At 43.0% G+C, this 24,832-nt stretch overlaps 1 protein-coding gene across 50 annotated transcripts in view; it reads right to left on the bottom strand.

The window, feature by feature from the left end:
* LOC311423810 (uncharacterized protein) overlaps positions 1-24,481 on the bottom strand; it is a 31,060-nt gene extending 6,579 nt beyond the window's left edge. For 5 of the 50 annotated variants that reach the window (XR_014685890.1, XR_014685891.1, XR_014685892.1 and 2 more), the window contains exons 1-6: positions 24,193-24,481; positions 22,916-22,981; positions 8,256-8,495; positions 1,187-1,287; positions 1,043-1,086; positions 811-952 (exon numbers count right to left, since the gene is read on the bottom strand). Coding sequence is in view for 2 of the 50 variants with exons in the window: in XM_084498286.1 (XP_084354412.1) it covers positions 811-952; positions 1,043-1,086; positions 1,187-1,287; positions 8,256-8,495; positions 22,916-22,981; positions 24,193-24,246 (647 nt within the window). In the remaining 48 variants the exon portion in view is untranslated. Of the gene's footprint in view, positions 1-2; positions 790-810; positions 953-985; positions 1,087-1,186; positions 1,288-2,929; positions 3,148-8,255; positions 8,496-11,389; positions 11,716-21,768; positions 22,518-22,779; positions 22,828-22,915; positions 22,982-23,865; positions 23,977-24,192 lie in introns of those variants that run through there. The other 45 variants (XR_014685907.1, XR_014685886.1, XR_014685887.1 and 42 more) reach the window with 45 other exon arrangements.
* Between the last annotated feature and the right edge of the window lie 351 nt (positions 24,482-24,832).

The raw sequence follows: 24,832 nt of genomic DNA, 5'->3' as shown, positions 1-24,832 counted from the left end.
GAAAGTGCAGGGGGAAAGCACAAAAAAAAAAAAAAAAAAAAAAAGCAGAAAGAGGAGGAGCAGCAGCTGTGGTTTTATTAACTTCTTTATATGGCTTAGCTCAACAGCATGCAGAGTGAAAACAAGAGAACTGGGGTGTTTCTAGAAGCAACAATCCCCATGCTTTTGCTGCAGCTTTGAATATTGAAAGGACAACACAACCAAGCAAGTAACTGATTTTTTTTCTCCCAACTGGAATTAGCTCAAACTTTTATTTACGCAGAAAGAAAAATCTAGGATAGAACAAATTATACACCAACAAAATCAATTCCATTCCACTCGCAGGAAAAATCACTTACTTCACCAGGCTATCTGAGAACCAAAAGGCTATGCTGACAGGTCAAAACACACTACAGAACACTGGGGCCAGGCCCTCCGCTGCACCAACTTAAAACCCATCCCTACACTCACCAAGGTGCAACCCCAACCCAAACACAGACACAGCGTTTCAGCTTCAACACAGTTTTGGGAACTGCTGGAAAGCAGGCTTCATCCTCAGCAAGGTGTGCTCAGGCTACACAGGACAGGGCTTCGGGCACCTCTTTGCCTACCAAAGAAGACTGCCGTCAGGAACTGCCACACCAGAAAACCTTTTTCCTACACAACACCTTTCTCAGAAACCACGCAGCATTCCAGCGACCTGCTTTCCTCCTACTTTAAAGGATATCTCAGCCCACCTTGTCTGTGGCACCTGATAAACAGGAGAGAAAGCAACCACAGCAGCAAAAGCCACAGCACCCTTAGGACAGTTACTCTCATCCCCTCCTGTACCTCAGCCGCTTGCCTGCCCCCCATGGGAAAAAGAGAAAGCCACCGCAGCGCTTGGAAACCATCCCTGCACGTGCCGCTCCTTGTTGCTCTCTGGCCTTATCTGAAATCCTCAGCCACTTCTGTGGAGAGCCTTCCACGGCACCTGCAAAGCAAGATGGACACCTTTCATAGTCACCTTGTGCTACTTGGCCGTTCTGCTTCAACCCAGCTCATGACCAGCCCCTATTCTTACACAGCTCTTCAGAGTGCAGTTTGTTCCTTTGAGCCTGGAGACACCTGTGAAAGAAAAAGAAAAGCATAGGCCGAGGCAGCATCCAAAGCCACAGCACAGCTAGAACAGTTACTCTCATCTGCTCCCTTACCTCTGCCCACTTACCTGCCCCTTGATTCAAAGATCGAAGCCGAAATTCCTTTAAGTGGTATATTCTTTATTGCAGCGCTGGATGCACGGGGGATCTCTCCACCTATCGTGCATACCTAAAGCGGAAAGCAGTCTTGAATTTATACAATCAATCTATCAATATTCTACAAGCACCTATACATATGCATTACCTATCCCCGCCTTCCCTCGCTTCTCATGCTAATTAGCCTTTTGGCACCTTGCGCCTGCGTAGAGCCTTCCAAGAATTGTGGGCAGGGGTCTTTGGGACGTGGGCAGGGGTCTTTGGGAGGAAGACCCCGAGTCTTCCTCACAGTGTACTTTTCACCTTTGGTCAGGAATCTGCTGAATTGGCATGTTTCTTAATTGCGAGAGCTGGTTGTTGCCAATTCTTCCGTTTGTTGTATCTTTATAATGAATTCCAATGTCCAGTTTTGAGATTTATAGTCCTTACGTTTGTTTCTCTGTCCGTCTGCCGCTTCCTTATCATGAGTTCCAGTGTCTTGTTTCGAGATATACAGTCCATGTCTGGGGATTGTCCTTGCCTCCCCAATGCCTCCCCAATACCTCCTTAATCAATCCCCCCTTTTGTTTTCCCATGCAAATTCTTTTGCATCAGATACTTTCATTATTTACAGTAACACAACAAAGCAGGCATCTAAACAACATGCACACAAATACTCCTAACACTACTAATGCGATTAGAGCAATGAACACTTGTTTCAACCATTGAAAATTGGGCAACCAGGAGGTTAACTTATTCCATATTTCACTAAAACTCCATGAAAGATCATCTTTACTGATCTCATGTAGGACCCTTGTCTGCTTCCATATTTCTTCCAGGTCGGTAGAGATCCTTCCACTCTGATCTATATACATACAACAACTTGTGTTTATTACTGTACAGACTTCCCCTTGAGCGGCCAGTAACAAGTCTAGGGCCATCCAATTTTGTAATACTACCTGTGATAAACTAGATATCTCTTCTTGTTGAGCCTTTACAGCATCCAGAGTCTTGTTTTCTAACTTCTCTGTAATTGCAGAAATATTAACTATCGCCTTTTCCAATTCACTCACTCCTAACCATGGGATAAACCATCGAACAAAACTATGAAAAGCGGTGTGTCTCTCTATCAATGGATTGTTAATTTTTCGTCTGATTCTCCGCATATGAGTTCTCAAGTAGGCTCGAGGCACTACATCATGTACTGTCATATTGGGGACTACCGCTCCAAGAGTGCAAGTTCCCTTCCAATTCTCGGGCAAGACCTTACAGGCTGTATCATTGCATAGCCAATACCACCCTTTTCCTTCTGGTACTGGCCAGCTGGTTGAATTTGCCCAACTGCTAGTTGTACTAATATCAATTGTTCGATTACAAGATGTCTGATTCCCCACATAAGTAGTACCTGTATTTATACAATCCTGTTTTCCCATACCCTTAGGCGGGTTACACCTTTGTACACATACATAATAGGATTCTAACGGCATGAAGCTACTCACTTCTAGTTCCAAAACTTCTTAATATTTTCGACCCCAAGATGTGTTTTCCCACAAATTAGTCCAAGATAAGTTTGCAGGCAAGGGAATCCCGATTAACGATACACCCTTATTCCCATGCTGTGGCAGATGGGTGCATACCCAACAGTTCGTCTTATTAGTTACTTGAGAAATTGTTTGTATTAAGGTCAGGTGTAAGTTCTTATCCCAAGTTGCCCACCCCGAATCCAAGAACCGCACCTCTGCAATCATTAGGATCTGGAAAAACAGAAAACTTTTTCTGGAAAACTTTTGTTGGTCGAATTGGAGTGGTGGTCCATATCCTCGCCAGGGCCTTCTTCACCCTTGAATTGTGGATCCAAGCTGCTTGCTCCTTAGTTTTAATGGCGGTGTGTGTTGTCAGTAATACTTGGTATGGTTCCGTCCACTTTCCTTCCATTTTTCCTGTAGGGGTTGTCCTGAAAAAGTCTTATATATATATATAATCCCCGAGCTTAAAGGGGTGGATTGGTTGATCCAACCCTCTAGCCCTGGTCCCTAAAACAAATGTATGTACTTTATTTAATTGTTTCTGAAGTTCAGTTATATAAGCATATAAATATTCTGATCCTAACTGCGTTAGGTCCTCTCCACTAAATAGAAATTGCTATGGCCTTCCATATAAGATTTTGAAGGGACTCAAATTCCCTTTTATTCTAGGTTTAACTCTAATTCCAAGTAATGCTAAAGGGAGGGATTGAGGCCATGACAAATTAGCTTCTTATCCAATTTTAGCTATTTATTGTTTAATTAAATGGTTCATTTTTTCTACCTGTCCACTTGCCTGTGGTCTATAAGGAGTATGCAGTTGCCAATCTATCTTTAGAATCTTACTTATCTGGTCTACCACTTGTGCACAAAATGTGAAAACTCTATCAGAAGACATTGCTACTAGAATCCCAAAGCATGGTATTATTTCATTTAACAAGACTTTAACCACTTCTCTTGCTTTGTTTGTTCGACAGGGAAAGGCTTCAAGCCTTCCTGAAAACGTGTCAGTCAGAACCAGTAAATAATGATACCCCCCTTTTCTAGGGAGTTCTGAAAAATCAATTTGCCACTGTTGCCCCGAATAATTTCCTTTACCGATTATTCCAAATTTTATTCTATTCTTGGTATTGGGGTTATTGTGTAAGCAAATGCTACATTGTTGAGTTATTTGTTTTATCATATCGTCCCACTAATGTCTGACTCAGGCTCTTATGCAGTGTGCCAGCTCCCCAATGCGTTTTATTGTGTTCTGTAAGAACTATGGGCCGTGTCAAACTAGAGGGTATTACTATGTGGTTATCTTCTAAATATACTCATCCATCTGGTTTCATTTTACCTTTCAAATCTTCAATTAATTTTAAGTCTTCTTTTGTATAATTTGCATATAGTTTGGATTTTACCGTCTGGTATCAAAGACAATGCCTTCACCTCAGTTATTTCAGCTGCCTGCTTAGCTTCTGCCAATCGATTTCCAATTTCAAAATCGGTGTTCCCCTTTTGGTGTCCCTGACAATGCATGATAGCTACTTTTTCTGGTTGTTTTACAGCCTCTAACAATTTTAAAATTTCTTCAGCATACTTTATGTGTTTTCACTGAGCGGTCAGCAATCCATGTTCTTTCCAAATTGCTCCATGAGCATGTACCACGCCGAATGTATATTTAGAATCTGTCCAAATATTTACCCTTTTTTCTGCTGCCAGATCCAATGCTCTCGTGAGAGCAACTATCTCCGCCTTTTGAGCTGATGTTCCAGGGGGTAAAGGCTTAGACTCGACTACCTGCTGAGTAGTTGTTATAGCATATCCAGCTTTACGTTGTCTTTGCGTAACAAAACTGCTCCCATCCGTGAACCAAGTTTCTTCCGCATCTTCCATGGGCTCCTCCTTAAGGTCTGGTCGGCTGGAATACACAGTCTCTAGAGTTTCTAAACAATCGTGAATCACAGCTTGTGCCGGAGCATCACTAAGAAAAGAGGCTAGATTCACAATATTAGTTATCACAATTTCCACGTCGTCCTGTTCTACCAATATTGCTTGATATTTCAAAATCATCAATTCTCGTTTAAGTTGTTTAAACACTTTTTGTGCTTCTCCAGTCCAGACTAACTTTGACTGGTTAATCTTTATCAATTCACATAGAGGCTTTACCAATAGTCCATAATTATAAATCCAAAGGCGACACCAACCTGTCATTCCTAAAAAGGTTTGTAGCTCCTTTACCATTTGAGGTTCTGGAGTCTGGCAAATGACTTCCTTATGTTCAGTTCCTAGTTCTTGTTGTCCTTCCGAAATTTCAAATCCCAGATAGGTCACACTTTGTTGAGCCAGCTGGACTTCCTGTCAAGAGACTTGATATCCATTTAAACCCAGAAAATTAAGACGACTTATAGTCCATTGAATACAACTCCCTTTAGTCTCGGTAGCTATTAAGAGATCATCTACACATTGTAACAAAGCACCTTCAGTGTCCGGAGGCATCCATATTTTGAATTCCCTTGCTAATTGGTTTCCAAAAATAGTGGGGCTATTCTTGAATCCTTGAGGTAGTAATGTCTACGTAAGCTGCGTCTTTCTGCCTGAATCGGGATTTTCCCATTCAAAGGCAAATAGGTTTTGGCTTTCTGTGGCTAAGCCTAGGCAGAAGGCGTCTTTTAAATCCAGTACGGTAAACCAGACCAACTCGTCCCTTAACTTGGTCAATAGCGTATAAGGGTTTGCTACCACAGGGTGTATATCCTCAGTGATTTTATTTATGGCCCTCAAATCCGGAACTAGCCTATAGCTTTTTCATCTGCCTTTTTAATTGGCAATATGGGTGCATTGTATTCTGATTCGCATTCAATCAATAATCTATACTGTAAAAATTTATTAATTATCTCTTTAATTCCTTTCCTATCTTCTATCCTCAAAGGATATTACTTAACCTTAACGGGTTTCTCTCCTGGCTTTAATTTAATAATTATTAAGGTCACATTTTTAGCTCTTCCAGGGACTTCGGTAGCCCAAACTCCTGGACATACTTGATCTGTGATCTCTAAAGGTATTTCACTTTTAGGGTCAGTTTGTATTAGTGCCAAGCTTAACACATTTATTAGTTGTTTTTCTCCTATTCTTAATTCCATTTTCCCTTTTTCAAAGACAATTTCTGCTCCTACTTGCTCTAATAAATCTCTACCTAAGAGTGCCCATGAGGAGCTAGGCATAGATAAAAATCTGTGTATGCCCCATTGTTTCCCTAACTTGTACTTCAAAGGTTCACAAAAATAAGCCTTTTCGGTTACACCTTGTCCTGGTTTCAGTTAGAACAGAGTTAATTTTCTTCCTAGTAGCTGGTAGAATGCTATGTTTTGGCTTAGGATGAGAAGAGTGCTGATAACACCCTGATGTTTTAATTGTTGCAGAGCAGTGCTTATACCAAGCCAAAGACATCTCAGCTTCTTGCTCTGTCCTGCCAACAGGCAGGCTGGGGGTGCAGTAAGAGCTGGGAGGGGACAGACCCAGGACAGGTGACCCAAACCAGCCAGAGGGGTATTCCATAGCATCTGACGTCAGGCTAAACAATACATAGGGGTGGCTAGCCAGGGGGAGGGGGCCGGACTGCTCGGGGTTAGGCTGGGCATCGGTCAGCGGGTGGTGAGCAATTGCATTGTGCATCACTTGTTTGTACACATTAGTAGTAGTGGTACTATTATCATCATTGTATTATTATTATTATTATTATTATTATTTTGTCTTATTAAACTGTCTTTATCTCAACTCACGGGCTTCACTTTCCATTTCTCTCCCCCGTCCCAGAGAGGGAGGGGGAGGGTGAGCGAACAGCTGCATGGTGTTTAGCTGCCGGCCGGGTTAAACCACAACACACCTTTTACCCTAACATAATAATTCTGTGAAGGCATTAATGCTTGATTTAGAATTGAATACGTTGCCCCATAGCAATAAGAAATTTCACTTCCATTCCTCCCCTAGCTTCATTATAACCAGTGGAGGATCCGCTAGGGTAGATTCCCCAGGTCCCCATTATTCCTGTTGAAATCAGGGGTCAATTACCCTAGGAAAAGGCTAGTCAATTTGTCCTCCGAAGCCAGGTCCAAACCGTTTTGTTTTATTTATTTATTTGTTTATTTATTTTCATTACATTTCAGAGTTGGTCTAAAAATTCCATAGGGGTTTCTTTTAGACCTTGTTGGAAGCATATTCTCAATTCCCAATTCATCCAGGTTTTAGTATTTACTTAACCGTTCATAATTTTCAGGATGATTCGGGTCTTAGTGGGGGTCGGTCAGGGGAATGCAATTGTCCGCAGTTCCCTGAGCGGTCCCATCGGCAATCTGAGCTCGCACATGAACTCAGGTTGTTTTAAGAGTTAACTGCTTTTCTGTTTCTGTGACAACTCTCTCGGACTCATCATGGTCCCTTTGCCCTAAAGGGCTAACACCCGTGATTTTAAGATCTCTGCCTCGGGCAGAGGCAGAACTATTAACATTCCTACATCCTCTTTCCCTGCTCATTCAACTTCAAACACCTTTAACACTTTCAACAACCCTTTTAACACTTCCTTTATCTTTCTCCAGCCTGTACTTCGCTAATGCCATCATCAAAGGCTCAGTCAGGGGCCAACTTAATTCCGTACCTTTTCCCACCAAGATGCTGAAACATCAGTATACAACATTTCATCCTGTTCTGCTTCTCAAAAAACAACATTAACTGTAGCAAAATATTATAGTTTAAAGTTCCATTTAGGAGCCACTTTTCTCCACATTCCAGCTTATAAAGCGGCCACCACTGATTACGATATTTTATCAATGTTTTCCTGTTCACGCTTCCACCGGCAGATCCTCCAATATCCTTCCAGTGACTTAAAACACATCCTAACACACTTTTCTTTAAAATTTCACTGCTTGTTTGCCCCCCCAGTTTCCAGTTTACACTTTCAGAATACACGTTTTACTTACAAAAGTGTATCACAAAAATGTATCACTCACAAAATTACAGGCACGCAATATATTTCAGTAGCGATGTCACAAAGCTACTATTAACAGCAATATTGCTAAAATCACAATAACAATAGTCAGAGTCAAATTCCACATGCGATAAGTCAGAAAACTGAACTGTGTAACACCGTAATGATATCTCTCTTATAACAATGCCACGAACCTACTATTACCACCAGAAAAATAGCCAAAATCACAGTAACAATAACCAAAGTTAAATACCATACTCCATGAGTCAGAAAACCGAAATAGACAACACAATTCCAGATGGACCTTAAAGCGAGCTCTTTCCTTAAGGTCCCCAAATATACTTATGGTGCTTACCACAAAGTATATACCAAACACTGCCTCGCAGAAGATCACCTTCTGACTTACAGACAGTTCCAGATACAGATGGACCCCAAGGTCCCCAGATATACTTGTGGTACTAACCACAAAGTATATACCAAATACTGTCCTGCAGAAGTCACCTTCCGACTTACTGGACAGTCCCAGATGACCGGTCTACCAGAAAACCAAACCAGAATAAAGAATATACTCACTGACAATGATGGGGTCCTTGTCTGCCTCCGCAGTGATCCAGTGAGTCGAGGAGTCCCTCCGGGAAATCCCGGGGGTACCCTAGGGAGTCCTGTCCCCAGCGGGTCCTGCGGTCCGGCAGAGAGGTCGTCCCATCTGGGGTGCCAGATTGATTCAAAGATCGAAGCCGAAATTCCTTTAAGTGGTATATTCTTTATTGCAGCGCTGGATGCACGGGGGATCTCTCCACCTATCGTGCATACCTAAAGCGGAAAGCAGTCTTGAATTTATACAATCAATCTATCAATATTCTACAAGCACCTATACATATGCATTACCTATCCCCGCCTTCCCTCGCTTCTCATGCTAATTAGCCTTTTGGCACCTTGCGCCTGCGTAGAGCCTTCCAAGAATTGTGGGCAGGGGTCTTTGGGACGTGGGCAGGGGTCTTTGGGAGGAAGACCCCGAGTCTTCCTCACAGTGTACTTTTCACCTTTGGTCAGGAATCTGCTGAATTGGCATGTTTCTTAATTGCGAGAGCTGGTTGTTGCCAATTCTTCCGTTTGTTGTATCTTTATAATGAATTCCAATGTCCAGTTTTGAGATTTATAGTCCTTACGTTTGTTTCTCTGTCCGTCTGCCGCTTCCTTATCATGAGTTCCAGTGTCTTGTTTCGAGATATACAGTCCATGTCTGGGGATTGTCCTTGCCTCCCCAATGCCTCCCCAATACCTCCTTAATCACCCTGAGGCAGATTTTTCCATCTACCCTCTTCAAACAGCTACACCACCTCTAAAAGACTAAGAGGGGATGCTTAGAGTAACAGTGAGACCTGTGTGAGAAACACTCTGTAGCCAATAACTTAGGCTCAGGCAAGGATCTCAGTGAAGTAGTAATTTATTCGCGATTGCAATGGCGGGCGCCCCACAAGCAGGAGAGAGCGCATCTACTAGTTCCAAAACACAGTTTATATACCTTTTGATGGCAGGACCCTCCCCTGTTTCCCCACTGAGTGGGTAATCCAGATTCACAATCTATCTGATGCTTCACAAACAATGCATGGCCTTCAGTCGCCGGCCTGTTAAATTTCAAATTTCTTTTGACATTTTTACTGTTTGAAGTGGTAATGTTTCTTCACTTATCTGACTTGACACCGTGATTTTCACCTAATTGTCCTAAGGAGTCTGATTGTCTGCATTTTACAAGGTCGCCTGCTAAACTTTCTTATCACTGTAAGCATATCTCAGTACCACATTCCCTCCTTCTAAACAATGTAACTCTGCAAAAACAACATTTCTATTCCCACAATTCCCCCCCCTTTTTTTTTTTTAATAAACTGTTGATTTTTGCAAAAACTCTTTTTGTTTTTATTTATTTATTTATTTTAAGTGTAATTTGGTAAATATCTTCAGTTTCTTCACTTTCTTTGCTCTCCATTTCCTCTAATATAATCATTTTATCTGAGTAGGGTGGTGGATCTATGGTCATTTGTTTCAATAATGCGGTTTCAATTAACCGCTGGACAAGTCCCCTTACACAGGGGATAATGCAACAGCCAATAGCCGTCAAAACTCCTGCTACTACAATCAAGGATGTAAATATGGACATTACCATCCCTTTCCATTTACCAAACCAAGATTTCAACCATCCTGTGATGGAAGTATCTGCTCCCGAATTTTCTGCCAATTCATTGGCAAGGGTGGTAAACCCTTGCAATGCTCTAGTTACTGTGCCATACGGGGCAGTATTGTTAGGGATAAAAGTACAACAATGGTTGCCCAGCATCACGCATACACCACCCTTCTCCATGAACATCATATCTAATGCTATCCTGTTTTCCCAAGCCATTTTGCTGATGGCATCTAGTTGTTCAGCGATTCCTCTCATCGCATCCTTGGTATAATTGATGGATCTCTGCTGATTATAATAGAAATAATTAATCCAATCCACATTTTTATTGATTGTTACCCACCAGAACAGTAACTCAAACCCTGCAGCAATTTAATTTCTGGCTTTATGTTCATCCAGAACTCCTCTAGGTACCCCAATAGAATCTATGTATACTCTATCATCAAATGATATTCCTAAGCCTCTTTTACTTCTTCTGGGTATTTGTGATGTTTCTCTTTCAAATGCCAGGGTGAAGGGTATAGCTAATTGAACAGGTGCACAAGTGCCTCCCCAATTAGATGGTAGGGTGGACCGTAAGATCTTCCCTCCACCGTACCACCAGAGATCTGCCCTGGGGATCTCTAGTCTTGAGCAGTTTCCCATCAAGTCCTTGGTAGCACAAGGCAAATTCTCCCAGATGCCAGGTAGCAGTCACACCCTGCCATGAGAGGCAAGCTGTGTGGTTACCTATAGCTGTAGAGAATGCAGGGGGAACAGTGATATTGCTATCACGCAAGGAACAGCAAAGAGAGACTTACAGGCCTCATTTCCCCAGGCAGTCTTTTCTTGGTACAATGCAATCATACATCGCATCCCTTGGGAGTCTTCGGTTCACCCCCATGGGAAGGGCCTTATCTGGGCAATCGGTCATCCCGAGGCACAAGCATAGCAGTTGCTACGGTTGAGACTCTGGACAGTATATTTGACCCATTCTATCCAGGCATTCACATCCCCATACCCTGTTTGAATCTCAAATGTTTGAACTGCCACATTTCAGAGGGCCTCCTGTTTTCTCCTTGAGTTTCTCCCTTTCTCTGATGGCAATAGAGGATCGTTTCCATACAGCTATTCTCAATCTGGCTGTTGGGTCTCTCCCAGTTATTTGTTCTCTCTGCTCAGTTGTCATTGGGCATTTAAATCTCCACAAGCTAACACCTCACAAGCATCAAACGTGACGGCCTGTGGTACATAACCCTCTGTCACAGTCACCCATATTTTGATGGGGTATCCTGTTTTTGCTATTATCTGGTCATGCCTTTTCCAAGTTACCAATTGACCGAGGCCTTCTCTGAGGCCTAGAATCACTAAAAACAAAATTAGTAATCGATTTTTCCCTGTCATTATTTTTAAACCTTAGGTTTCCAAATAATTATCGATACAAAAAAATGAGATGTACACTACTACTATAACAACCCCCCCTTGGGAGCACTGCAATTCGCTATAGGTCTGTCCTTTCTCTCAATCACAAGTCACACTCGTTAGTTACCTGTGAAAATAAAAGGTTAGTTTACAATTGTAAGCTCTTATCCTGCTCAGAGTCCACTATGAGATTTCTCTCTTCAATTTCAACTTCCAACAAGTCTTTTGTAGGAACAGCTTCCCAGATACTAGGGTCAACAGATGCCTTCACTCGAGTATAGTGAGTCCAACCTTTTTCCACAGTTCTTACGGCTGTTTCAGTGGTCAGTAATTGTCCTTCCCATTCAGGCCGGAGTTGACTCTTTCCAGTCCGAATCAGGACCCGGTTTCCTGGGTGATGGTGGTGACATGGGGAATTCCAAAGGTGGGGTTTGAGCCAACAACCCACAGGTCCTGAGAGATGACAAAGAAGAGGACAACCCCAGAACACAGTTCTTAAGAAAACTCTTATTTTGAATTGTGGTATCTCATCCCTTCTGCCCAGATAGGGCAATCTGAACAGCATCTCATATGGTGAAATTCCTATATCCTTTCTTGGTGCTGTTTAAACCTGTAGGAGTACGCATTTTACCCAAGGAAGTTGGGTTTCTAACACTAGTTTAGTTAATTGCTTCTTTAATGTCTGATTCATTCGCTCTACCTTCCCAGAAGAGGAAGGGTGCCAGGGGCTGTGAAAATCCCACTCAATCTCTAAGGCCTGCTTTAACCCTTGCAGTAAAGCTTACACCCATCTAGTCACGTGGTCAATTAGGACAAACAAGTAACTCAGTAAAGTTTACCTGTATACTTTGGAAAGGTCAAACCCCTGGCTCCTGTCCCCCTCTAGGTGGGTTACAGAACACCTTTTTATTTACCTTTTGACATACAGTACATCCTATACATATGTGCTTCCCTAAAGTGTATATTCCTACACAGACATACTTTCTTAGCACAACATCACACATTGCTTGCACCTCCCAATGACTCTTTTGATGTAAACCAGTTAATATTTGCCTCATTATCACTTTATTCAGCATTTCTCTCCCATCCGTTTTCCTTCAGACTTCATGGCTCCTGATTCCTTAAAAAAATCATTCTTTTAAAACTTTTTAGTTCTTTCTTAATTTTCAATAATTCCCTGAACTCTCTCTGGATTTATTCTTCATTTTCCCTCAGACATTAGATGCCTTAAATACCTGACTTCTCTTTCTCTATATTGTAATTTATTATTTATTTGTTTTCAATACTCCCAAGCCCTGCTTTCCCAGAAAGTTGAATAGCTTGTTAGTAGCTTTCTTCACAACTCTTTTCTCCTGTCCTGACAATAGAAAATGATCCACATATTTGTTAACATTAATACCTTGTTGGGAGGTTGGAATTGCTCCAAAATCTTTTTCTTTTAGAACTTACCCAAATAGATAGGTGTCCCTGTAAACCCCTGAGGTAAAATTGTCCACCTATATTGTTGCTTCCGCCCCCATTTCAGGGTCTTTCCAGTCAGAGGTGAATATACATGTATGTTTGCTCTCAGGGCCAGAGAGCACTCCATTAATAACACTGTTATTCTGATTAAGGAGGTATTGGGGAGGCATTGGGGAGGCACTGGGGAGGCAAGGACAATCCCCAGACATGGACTGTATATCTCGAAACAAGACACTGGAACTCATGATAAGGAAGTGGCAGACGGACAGAGAAACAAACGTAAGGACTATAAATCTCAAAACTGGACATTGGAATTCATTATAAAGATACAACAAAGGGAAGAATTGGCAACAACCAGCTCTTGCAATTAAGAAACATGCCAATTCAGCAGATTCCTGACCAAAGGTGAAAAGTACACTGTGAGGAAGACTTGGGGTCTTCCTCCCAAAGACCCCTGCCCACGTCCCAAAGACCCCTGCCCACAATTCTTGGAAGGCTCTACGCAGGCGCAAGGTGCCAAAAGGCTAATTAGCATAAGAAGCGAGGGAAGGCGGGGATAGGTAATGCATATGTATAGGTGCTTGTAGAATATTGATAGATTGATTGTATAAATTCAAGACTGCTTTTTGTTTTGAGTATGCACGATAGGAGGAGAGATCCCCCGTGCATCCAGCGCTGCAATAAAGAATATACCACTTAAAGGAATTTCGGCTTCGATCTTTGAATCAATCTGGCACCCCAGATGGGACGACCTCTCTGCCGGACCGCAGGACCCGCTGGGAACAGGACTCCCTAGGGTACCCCCGGGATTTCCCGGAGGGACTCCTCGACTCACCGGATCACTGCGGAGGCAGACAAGGACCCCATCATTGTCAGTGAGTATATTCTTTATTCTGGTTTGGTTTTCTGGTAGACCGGTCATCTGGGACTGTCCAGTAAGTCGGAAGGTGACTTCTGCAGGACAGTGTTTGGTATATACTTTGTGGTTAGTACCACAAGTATATCTGGGGACCTTGGGGTCCATCTGTATCTGGAACTGTCTGTAAGTCAGAAGGTGATCTTCTGCGAGGCAGTGTTTGGTATATACTTTGTGGTAAGCACCATAAGTATATTTGGGGACCTTAAGGAAAGAGCTCGCTTTAAGGTCCATCTGGAATTGTGTTGTCTATTTCGGTTTTCTGACTCATGGAGTATGGTATTTAACTTTGGTTATTGTTACTGCGATTTTGGCTATTTTTCTGGTGGTAATAGTAGGTTCGTGGCATTGTTATAAGAGAGATATCGTTACGGTGTTACACAGTTCGGTTTTCTGACTTATCACATGTGGAATTTGACTCTGACTATTGTTACTGTGATTTTGGCAATATTGCTGATAATAGTAGTTTTGTGACATCGCTACTGAAAGATAATGCGTGCCCGTATTTTTGTGAGTGATACGTTTTGTGATACACTTTTGTAAGTAAAACGTGTATTCTGAAAGTGTAAACTGGAAAATGGGGGGGCAAACAAGCAGTGAAATTTTAAAGAAAAGTGTGTTAGGATGTGTTTTAAGTCACTGGAAGGATATTGGAGGATCTGCCGGTGGAAGCGTGAACAGGAAAACATTGATAAAATATCGTAATCAGTGGTGGCCGCTTTATAAGCTGGAATGTGGAGAAAAGTGGCCCCTAAATGGAACTTTAAACTATAATATTATGCTACAGTTAACGTTGTTTTTTTTGAGAAGCAGAACAGGATGAAATGTTGTATACTGGTGTTTCAGCATCTTGGTGGGAAAAGGTACAGAATTAAGTTGGCCCCTGACTGAGCCTTTGATGTTGGCATTAGAGAAGTACAGGCTGGAGAAAGATAAAGGAAGTGTTAAAAGGGTTGTTGAAAGTGTTAAAGGTGTTTGAAGTTGAATGAGCAGGGAAAGAGGATGTGGGAATGTTAATAGTTCTGCCTCTGCCCGAGGCAGAGATCTTAAAATCATGGGTGTTAGCCCTTTGGGGCAAAGGGACTATGATGGGTCCGAGAGAGTTGTCACAGAAACAGAAAAGCAGTTAACTCTTAAAACAACCTGAGTTCATGTGCGAGCTCAGATTGCCGATGGGACCGCTCAGGGAACTGTGGACAATTGCATTCCCCTGACCGACCCCCACTAAGACCCGAATCATCCTGAAAATTATGAACGGTTAAGTAAATACTAAAACCTGGATGAATTGGGAATTGAGAATATGCTTCCAACAAGGTCTAAAAGAAACCCCTATGGAATTTTTGGACCAACTCTGAAATGTGATGAAAATAAATAAACAAATAAATAAATAAAACAAAACGGTTTGGACCTGGCTTCGGAGGACAAATTGACTAGCCTTTTCCTAGGGTAATTGACCCCTGATTTCAACAGGAATAATGGGGACCTGGGGAATCTACCCTAGTACCTCCGCTGGTTATAATGAAGCTAGGGGAGGAATGGAAGTGAAATTTCTTATTGCTATGGGGCAACGTATTCAGTTCTAAATCAAGCATTAATGCCTTCACAGAATTATTATGTTAGGGTAAAAGGTGTGTTGTGGTTTAACCCGGCCGGCAGCTAAACACCATGCAGCTGTTCGCTCACCCTCCCCCTCCCTCTCTGGGACGGGGGAGAGAAATGGAAAGTGAAGCCCGTGAGTTGAGATAAAGACAGTTTAATAAGACAAAATAATAATAATAATAATAATAATAATAATAATAATAAAATGATGATAATAGTACCACTACTACTAATGTGTACAAACAAGTGATGCACAATGCAATTGCTCACCACCCGCTGACCGATGCCCAGCCTAACCCCGAGCAGTCCGGCCCCCTCCCCCTGGCTAGCCACCCCTATGTATTGTTTAGCCTGACGTCAGATGCTATGGAATACCCCTCTGGCTGGTTTGGGTCACCTGTCCTGGGTCTGTCCCCTCCCAGCTCTTACTGCACCCCCAGCCTGCCTGTTGGCAGGACAGAGCAAGAAGCTGAGATGTCTTTGGCTTGGTATAAGCACTGCTCTGCAACAATTAAAACATCAGGGTGTTATCAGCACTCTTCTCATCCTAAGCCAAAACATAGCATTCTACCAGCTACCAGGAAGAATATTAACTCTGTTCTAACTGAAACCAGGACAAGGTGTAACCGAAAAGGCTTATTTTTGTGAACCTTTGAAGTACAAGTTAGGGAAACAATGGGGCATACACAGATTTTTATCTATGCCTAGCTCCTCATGGGCACTCTTAGGTAGAGATTTATTAGAGCAAGTAGGAGCAGAAATTGTCTTTGAAAAAGGGAAAATGGAATTAAGAATAGGAGAAAAACAACTAATAAATGTGTTAAGCTTGGCACTAATACAAACTGACCCTAAAAGTGAAATACCTTTAGAGATCACAGATCAAGTATGTCCAGGAGTTTGGGCTACCGAAGTCCCTGGAAGAGCTAAAAATGTGACCTTAATAATTATTAAATTAAAGCCAGGAGAGAAACCCGTTAAGGTTAAGTAATATCCTTTGAGGATAGAAGATAGGAAAGGAATTAAAGAGATAATTAATAAATTTTTACAGTATAGATTATTGATTGAATGCGAATCAGAATACAATGCACCCATATTGCCAATTAAAAAGGCAGATGAAAAAGCTATAGGCTAGTTCAGGATTTGAGGGCCATAAATAAAATCACTGAGGATATACACCCTGTGGTAGCAAACCCTTATACGCTATTGACCAAGTTAAGGGACGAGTTGGTCTGGTTTACCGTACTGGATTTAAAAGACGCCTTCTGCCTAGGCTTAGCCACAGAAAGCCAAAACCTATTTGCCTTTGAATGGGAAAATCCCGATTCAGGCAGAAAGACGCAGCTTACGTGGACATTACTACCTCAAGGATTCAAGAATAGCCCCACTATTTTTGGAAACCAATTAGCAAGGGAACTCGAAACATGGATACCTCCGGACACTGAAGGTGATTTGTTACAATATGTAGATGATCGACAGGTAGAAAAAATGAACCATTTAATTAAACAATAAATAGCTAAAATTGGATAAGAAGCTAATTTGTCATGGACTCAATCCCTCCCTTTAGCATTACTTGGAATTAGAGTTAAACCTAGAATAAAAGGGAATTTGAGTCCCTTCAAAATCTTATATGGAAGGCCATAGCAATTTCTATTTAGTGGAGAGGACCTAACGCAGTTAGGATCAGAATATTTATATGCTTATATAACTGAACTTCAGAAACAATTAAATAAAGTACATACATTTGTTTTAGGGACCAGGGCTAGACGGTTGGATCAACCAATCCACCCCTTTAAGCTCGGGAATTATATATATATAAAGACTTTTTCAGGACAACCCCTACAGGAAAAATGGAAGGAAAGTGGATGGGACCATACCAAGTATTACTGACAACACACACCGCCATTAAGATTAAGAAGCAAGCAGCTTGGATCCACAATTCAAGGGTGAAGAAGGTCCCGGCGAGGATATAGACCACCACTCCAATTGGACCAACAAAATTATGGTTTTCCAGATCCTAATGATTGCAGGGGTGCGGTTCTCGGATTCGGGGTGGGCAACTTGGGATGAGAACTTACACCTGACCTTAATACAAACAATTTCTCAAGTAACTAATAAGACGAACTGTTGGGTATGCACCCATCTGCCACAGCATGGGAATAAGGGTGTATCGTTAATCGGGATTCCCTTGCCTGCAAACTTATCTTGGACTAATTTGTGGGAAAACACATCTTGGGGTCGAAAATATTAAGAAGTTTTGGAACTAGAAGTGAGTAGCTTCATGCCGTTAGAATCCTATTATGTATGTGTACAAAGGTGTAACCCGCCTAAGGGTATAGGAAAACAGCATTGTATAAATACGGATACTACTTATGTGGGAAATCAGACATCTTGTAATTGAACAATTGATATTAGTACGACTAGCAGCTGGGCAAATTCAACCAGCTGGACGGTTCCAGAAGGAAAAGGGTGGTATTGGCTATGCAATGATACAGCCCGTAAGGTCTTGCCTGAGAATTGGAAGGGAACTTGCACTCTTGGAGCAGTAGTCCCCAGTATGGCAGTACATGATGTAGTGCCTCGAGGTTACTTGAGAAATCATATGCGGAGAATCAGACGAAAAATTAACAATCCATTGATAGAGAGACACACCGCTTTTCATAGTTTCGTTCGATGGTTTATCCCATGGTTAGGAGTGAGTGAATTGGAAAAGGCGATAGTTAATATTTCTGCAATTATAGAGAAGTTAGAAAACAAAACTCTGGATGCTATAAAGGCTCAACAAGAAGAGATATCTAGTTTATCACAGGTAGTATTACAAAATTGGATGGCCCTAGACTTGTTACTGGCCGCTCAAGGGGGAGTCTGTACAGTAATAAACACAAGCTGTTGTATGTATGTAGATCAGAGTGGAAGGATCTCTACCGACCTGGAAGAAATATGGAAGCAGACAAGGATCCTACATGAGATCAGTAAAGATGATCTTTCATGGAGTTTTAGTGAAATATGGAATAAGTTAACCTCCTGGTTGCCCAATTTCCAATGGTTGAAACAAGTATTCATTGCTCTAATCGTATTAGTAGTGTTAGGAATATTTGTGTGCATGTTGTTTAGATGCCTGAAATAATGAAAGTATCTGATGCAAAAGAATTTGCATGGGAAAAGAAAAGGGGGGATTGATTAAGGAGGCATTGGGGAGGCAAGGACAATCCCCAGACATGGACTGTATATCTCGAAACAAGACACTGAAACTCATGATAAGGAAGTGGCAGACGGACAGAGAAACAAATGTAAGGACTATAAATCTCAAAACTGGACATTGGAATTCATTATAAAGATACAACAAAGGGAAGAATTGGCAACAACCAGCTCTTGCAATTAAGAAACATGCCAATTCAGCAGATTCCTGACCAAAGGTGAAAAGTACACTGTGAGGAAGACTTGGGGTCTTCCTCCCAAAGACCCCTGCCCACGTCCCAAAGACCCCTGCCCACAATTCTTGGAAGGCTCTACGCAGGCGCAAGGTGCCAAAAGGCTAATTAGCATAAGAAGCGAGGGAAGGCGGGGATAGGTAATGCATATGTATAGGTGCTTGTAGAATATTGATAGATTGATTGTATAAATTCAAGACTGCTTTTTGTTTTGAGTATGCACGATAGGAGGAGAGATCCCCCGTGCATCCAGCGCTGCAATAAAGAATATACCACTTAAAGGAATTTCGGCTTCGATCTTTGAATCAATTCCAGTCTAACAATTTACTAGTTGAATGCCCAATTTCATCATCAAATCCCTTCCCAACAAATTAGTCCTCGCCTTGGGTACATACAATAATTACCCAGTGATCATTTTATCCCGTAGTCTCAGCTTGGTATCCCCCCCCAAAGTGGCACTGTTATCCCAGCCCCTTCTACCCCCATCACTTTTTAGGGTTTCATTAGTTAATTTAATCCCTGATACTTTACAGGTTAGTAATGACCTAGCTGTTCCCCAGTGTATTGGGTTTGATGGCAAGGTTCGGGGGCTGTGAGTAGGGGGGTGAGAAACTGCAGTGGCAGCCCCCGTGAGAAAAACCCAGAAGCCTCCCCGTGGCAGATAAGGGACAATTTCATCTGGCCCAAAGGGGCTCACTGCTGCCCAGAGCCAAGCCATGAGCAACACAGTCCGTGCCTCTGTGAGAGCACATCCACGAAAACAAACAAACAAAGAAACAAACAAAAACCTGCTGCTCAACAGCAGTTGGGAGAGCAAGAAACCCCCCCGCAGACACCAAAGTCAGTGCAGAAGGAGGGGGAGGAGGCGCTCCAGGCACTGGAGCCGAAGCCCCCCTGCGGCCGCTGGAGAGGCCGCTGGTGGAGCAGGCTGTTCCCCCCTCCCCGATGCTTGGGAAACTGACCAAACACCACAGCAAATATGCAAATATACCAAAACTTCTAGACTGTTACTTAGATAATGCCTACATCTCCTTTCCCTGCTCATTCAACTTCAAACAGCTCTGTTAAATACTACATGCCACACCTTTAACACCTTCAGCAACCCTTTTAACACTTCCTTTATCTTTTTCCAGCCTGTACTTTTCTAATACCAGCACCAAAGGCTCAGGGTCCAACTTAATTCCATACCTTTTCCCTCCAAGATACTGAAACAACATATCAATATAGCATATTTCATCCCATTTTCCTTCTTTCCTCCTTCTTCCACTCCAGATATTCCTATTCGAAGTGGCCAGCCTGGCCACACTTAAAACATCTTATGAAAGCCTGTCCCTGCCAGGATTCGGGTCACAACACAGGCAGCCTTCTTTGCCTGCCATTCCTTCATCTCTCTTCCTCTCCTTTCCATCCTGGCCCTGACTCCCCCTGAAGATTTTCTTCATCTTTCTCCAACCCTCTGCCTCACTACCCGCTGCACTGTCAATACCATTAGTTTCGCTCTCTGCTTTTCTTTCTCATCTCCCCTCCGGACACACACCTCCAGGGTCTCCCGCAGGAGGGTCCCCCAGTGACTGTTCACTACATCCCCCCACCTTCTGAAGCATTTTCTGCGTATTTTGCCAGGCTTTAATCACACAATGAACTTTCAAGAGCCCTTGGGATACTGGGTCCTCAGGTCTCATCCCCAAGTACTTTCTCATTCTGACCCCAAGTCTCTCATATGATTTCTGTGTTGCACACTATTATTATTCCAGCCAGGATTGGCAAGTGGGTATTTCTGCCCTGCTGGTATTACCCCTGGTCCTGGAGGATGAGCTCTTTCCTATTCTTGTATAGCAGCTCTCCTCCTGATCATTCCCATTTCTTTCCCTGTAAACAACATACTTATAGACATAATTCCCTCCCCCAAGAGTATAAATCAGGTCGTAGGAACTGGTCTAATTGTTCAACTAGGCTGTTGGGGTCCTCGAATAAAGACTTCCTCTTCTTCTTAAAAGTCCTAACCTCTCTGCTGGTAAGGAAGAGGGGGTAGTTCACCTAAGAGGATACACAGTTAGTGTTAGTACTGTTAGTATCAGGGAAGGCAAAATTCTCAACATATCTTCTACCTTGTTCTAATTCTTGCCAGAGCCTAGAGTACGATCCTTCTTTAGGGACAGTGTTAATACAGTGTTAATTCCAGTCCCTGTCTCCCTTCCTGGAGTGACTGCTGCTGCCACCAGTTCAATATTAAGATTATAGGGAGCATAACTTGGCTCCTTCTCTGAAAAAAGAATCTTATTGTTTACACATAAATTTAAAGCCTGAATTTTCATCAGACCTGTATTTTGGCCAAAATACTGCTGTTTCCTTAATTAGTTCTTTTGTCCAGACTGATACACAATATTTAACCCTTTTTTTTTATTATTATTTTTCTTTTACAATCCCTCTAATTTTGGGATTATGTTTCCAATTTCTTATCATTCTTCAGGAAGAACTATTAGTAGGCACTCCCCCAGGGATATCCCTGTCCCCTGGAACTCATATTTTCCCATTTTTCCTAACCCTCGCCAGTATGTGCTACAGAATTTTCCCTTCTGCAGTGTACCACACACCAACGTACTGAAAGATGGGGGTGTACCACCAAGCACTTCCCCGTGCCAGCGTTACCGCACAACTGAGTTTCCCAGATTCCCTGGTGTACTTCCAAGCACTTCCCCGTGCAAAGATTATCGTACACCAGATTCCCCTGGTGTAGTGCCAGCACTTCCCCATGCAAGGGCTTACCATACACCAGATCACCCGACCCCCAAGGCAATACTTAATATTTCTTACCTTGGTCTGTGCACAGAGTTACCGGATCGATTCTTAAAAAAAAGCCAGAGTGCCTACCTTCTTCCTTTCCCCACTACTTCACGGATCCTGCCTCTTTAACCAGTCTCGGGCCCTCTGTCAGCTTTCCGCAGAACCGCCACCGTCGATGCACAGGACCGCTGAAATCAGCGGGGCATGCCTTCCTGCTGCTGTGGCGGTGGGGCTCCCCAGTAGGTGACTGGATCCCGGACGAGCCCCCAAATTGTGAGAAACACTCCGTAACCAATAACTTAGGCTCAGGCGAGGATCTCAGTGAAGTAGTAATTTATTCGCGATTGCAATGGCGGGCGCCCCACAAGCAGGAGAGAGCGCATCTACTAGTTCCAAAACACAGTTTATATACCTTTTGATGGCAGGACCCTCCCCTGTTTCCCCACTGAGTGGGTAATCCAGATTCACAATCTATCTGATGCTTCACAAACAATGCATGGCCTTCAGTCGCCGGCCTGTTAAATTTCAAATTTCTTTTGACATTTTTACTGTTTGAAGTGGTAATGTTTCTTCACTTATCTGACTTGACACCGTGATTTTCACCTAATTGTCCTAAGGAGTCTGATTGTCTGCATTTTACAAGGTCGCCTGCTAAACTTTCTTATCACTGTAAGCATATCTCAGTACCACATTCCCTCCTTCTAAACAATGTAACTCTGCAAAAACAACATTTCTATTCCCACACCTGCAACTCAACAACTCCTACATCTGTTCCTCACTCACCTTGCCAGAGGCAGCTCTGGGTGTGATGTCCCAGGTTGTACACTGTGTTTCAGCTTTATCAAATGAAAACAGTCACAGGATAGTCATTCAGCTGCCAGTATTAGTACCCATCCCTCAACAACACAAGGGACCCTGTTTACAACATTATCATTTCAAAACAGTGGACAACTTGCCTCAGCACCTTAGAAATAGACCAAACCAGTCACTGAGCTGCCAAATGAGAGCTTGACAATTCCGGAAGGTGTTCTTTCCTTTGGCTGACTCCTCCTGAGGTTTATCTAAGGCTTGCCAAAAAAAAATAAATAAAGAAAGAAAAAAAACAGTCCACATCTGAAAGCTTTGACGATTCAACAACAAACCTCTCCTCCAGCACTATTCAAGCACTATGCGAGCAGCTGCTCGCAAGCAGCTCAACTCTCCCCCATCCACATCTGCCAAACACCACAGAGATGACTGTGCCAGCTGCCCTTCAGTACGTGCCCAGAGGCAGACCGGATATCTTTGCCAAAACAGTCCGGACAATGTATTAGTACACCCATGGCCTACCACATCAGCTGTCATCACATCTTAGTTAATTGCCAGGGTCATCATCAGCTGCAAAAACAGAGTACCAGCATTCACTAGGACACCAGCCCCAGTGCCCACCTGCTCCACAATGCTGACTAGTACTGATGCAACATACCATTGTGCTCACCTGTTCCTCTCCAAATCCAAGCTCCAACAGTGCAGCCAGTATCATCCACATCACCTGGGAAAACAAAGGGATTAAATGATCATTGCATTCACAACAAATCACCCAATGGTGGTTTTTCGTTGTTGTTGTTTGTGTGTGTGTTTCTTGGTTGTTTTTTTTTTTTTTTGAAATCTGTTTTAGCATGCAGACAAGAGAACTGGGGTGTTTCTAGAAGCAACAATCCCCATGCTATTGCTGCAGCTTTGAATATTGAAAGGACAATACGACCCAGCAAGTAACTGGAACTTTCTTAACTGGAAATAGCTCAAACATTTTTTTATGTAGAAAGAAAAATCTAGGAGCAGAACAGGTTATATGCCAAAACAATCAAACACCAAACAATCTTCCCTTTGCTTCAGATAAGGGATGACCAGGCTGACAACACTAACCTTCCTGCAAGTGCTTTGTGACATGAGGATTTCCCTTCCCTCTCCACTACTGCACTAAGCACTTGCAAAGAAAAGAGAAAAGCACACTCTGAGGCACCTCATAGCCACAGCGTACCTGCTGCAATACCTCTTTCTTCCCAGCTCTGGTACTTCAGCTGCTCACCAATTCTAACTGAGATTCCTCGTTCACAGCGCCACAGCAAACTCTGCCCGGGCCACACAACACACACTACACGAGCTCAATTGCTTAAGACACACAAGCTGGAATGTTCCCGCCCAACAATCAGTTGCATCCCGCAAGAAGGATGCTGCATATTCCTAGAAACCAAACCTACCAGTCCTGAGCAGCTCCCCACCTCCTCCTGCCAACCACACTCAGCACACACACTATTTGCCCCTCAAAAAAAACCAAAAACTTAGAACATACACACACAAAAAAACAACTGAGCTCCACAAATGCCAAAAAGACATGCACGCACAGCAGCCCCACAGGGGTAATCACAGACTTACCCTTTGCAGATGAAAAAGGTGACTCTGATACAACACTGCTCAGTTTCTTGGTAATGCTGCATCTACGCTATCAAGCCATGTGTACCATGCAATCAAGCTGGTTTTAGTCCTCTGGAGAGTTACACCAGTGGTTTTACACATTTAGAGATTAAAATATAGCTCAAAAACAGAAGAGTATCCCACCATCACAAAAAACAGTGAGCCAGCAACCTCTACTAAATATCCCTCTATTAAGTGAATTCCAAGCACTTAGAAATCCAGAAATCCATCGACTCCAGCCTGTCTAGAGAACCCTGCAACTGATTGAAGGAAACACAAAGCACTTACCCCGAAGATCAGCCCAGGCAGAAGGAGCTCTCTGATGGCATGCCTGCGGCTCATATACCATTTGGCCCCACCCAGCACCCAAACCAAATCACGTGGTAAAGGGGAGGGGCAAATCAAAAGAAAGTAGGAAGAAAGCAGGCACAACAGCAGCTGTGATGTTTTATTTGATTTTCTTTTTTTGTTTGTTTCTTTTTTAAAATCTGCTTTATCTCAAAAGCATGCAGAGAGCAGACAAGAGACCTGGGGTGTTTCTAGAAGCAAAAATCCCCTTTTGCTGCAGCTTTTAATGTTGAACTGACAATATTACCAAGCAAGTAACTGAAACTTCTTCAACTGGAGTTTGTTTAAACGGGCTCACCATCATCTGCAAACACAGAGAACCAGCATTCACTAGGCCTAACCCTAGCCCCAGCCCCAGCCCCTAACCACAACCCTCGTTCCTGAGAACTACATTTCCCGGTATGCTCTGGGCACTCAACATGGCCTCCCGGAAGTCCGGAGTCCCAGAACTACATCTCCCGGCATGCTCTGGGCACTCAACATGGCCTCCCGGAAGTCCGGAGTCCCAGAACTACATCTCCCGGCGTGCTCTGGGCACCCAACATGGCCTCCCGGAAGTCCGGAGTCCCAGAACTTTATT

The sequence above is a fragment of the Aythya ferina genome (genome assembly GCF_964211825.1).
Source record: "Aythya ferina genome assembly, chromosome: 25".
Lineage (NCBI taxonomy): Eukaryota > Metazoa > Chordata > Aves > Anseriformes > Anatidae > Aythya > Aythya ferina.
Note: the sequence above shows the minus strand (reverse complement) of the source record. Positions and strands in the feature narration are given on the sequence as shown.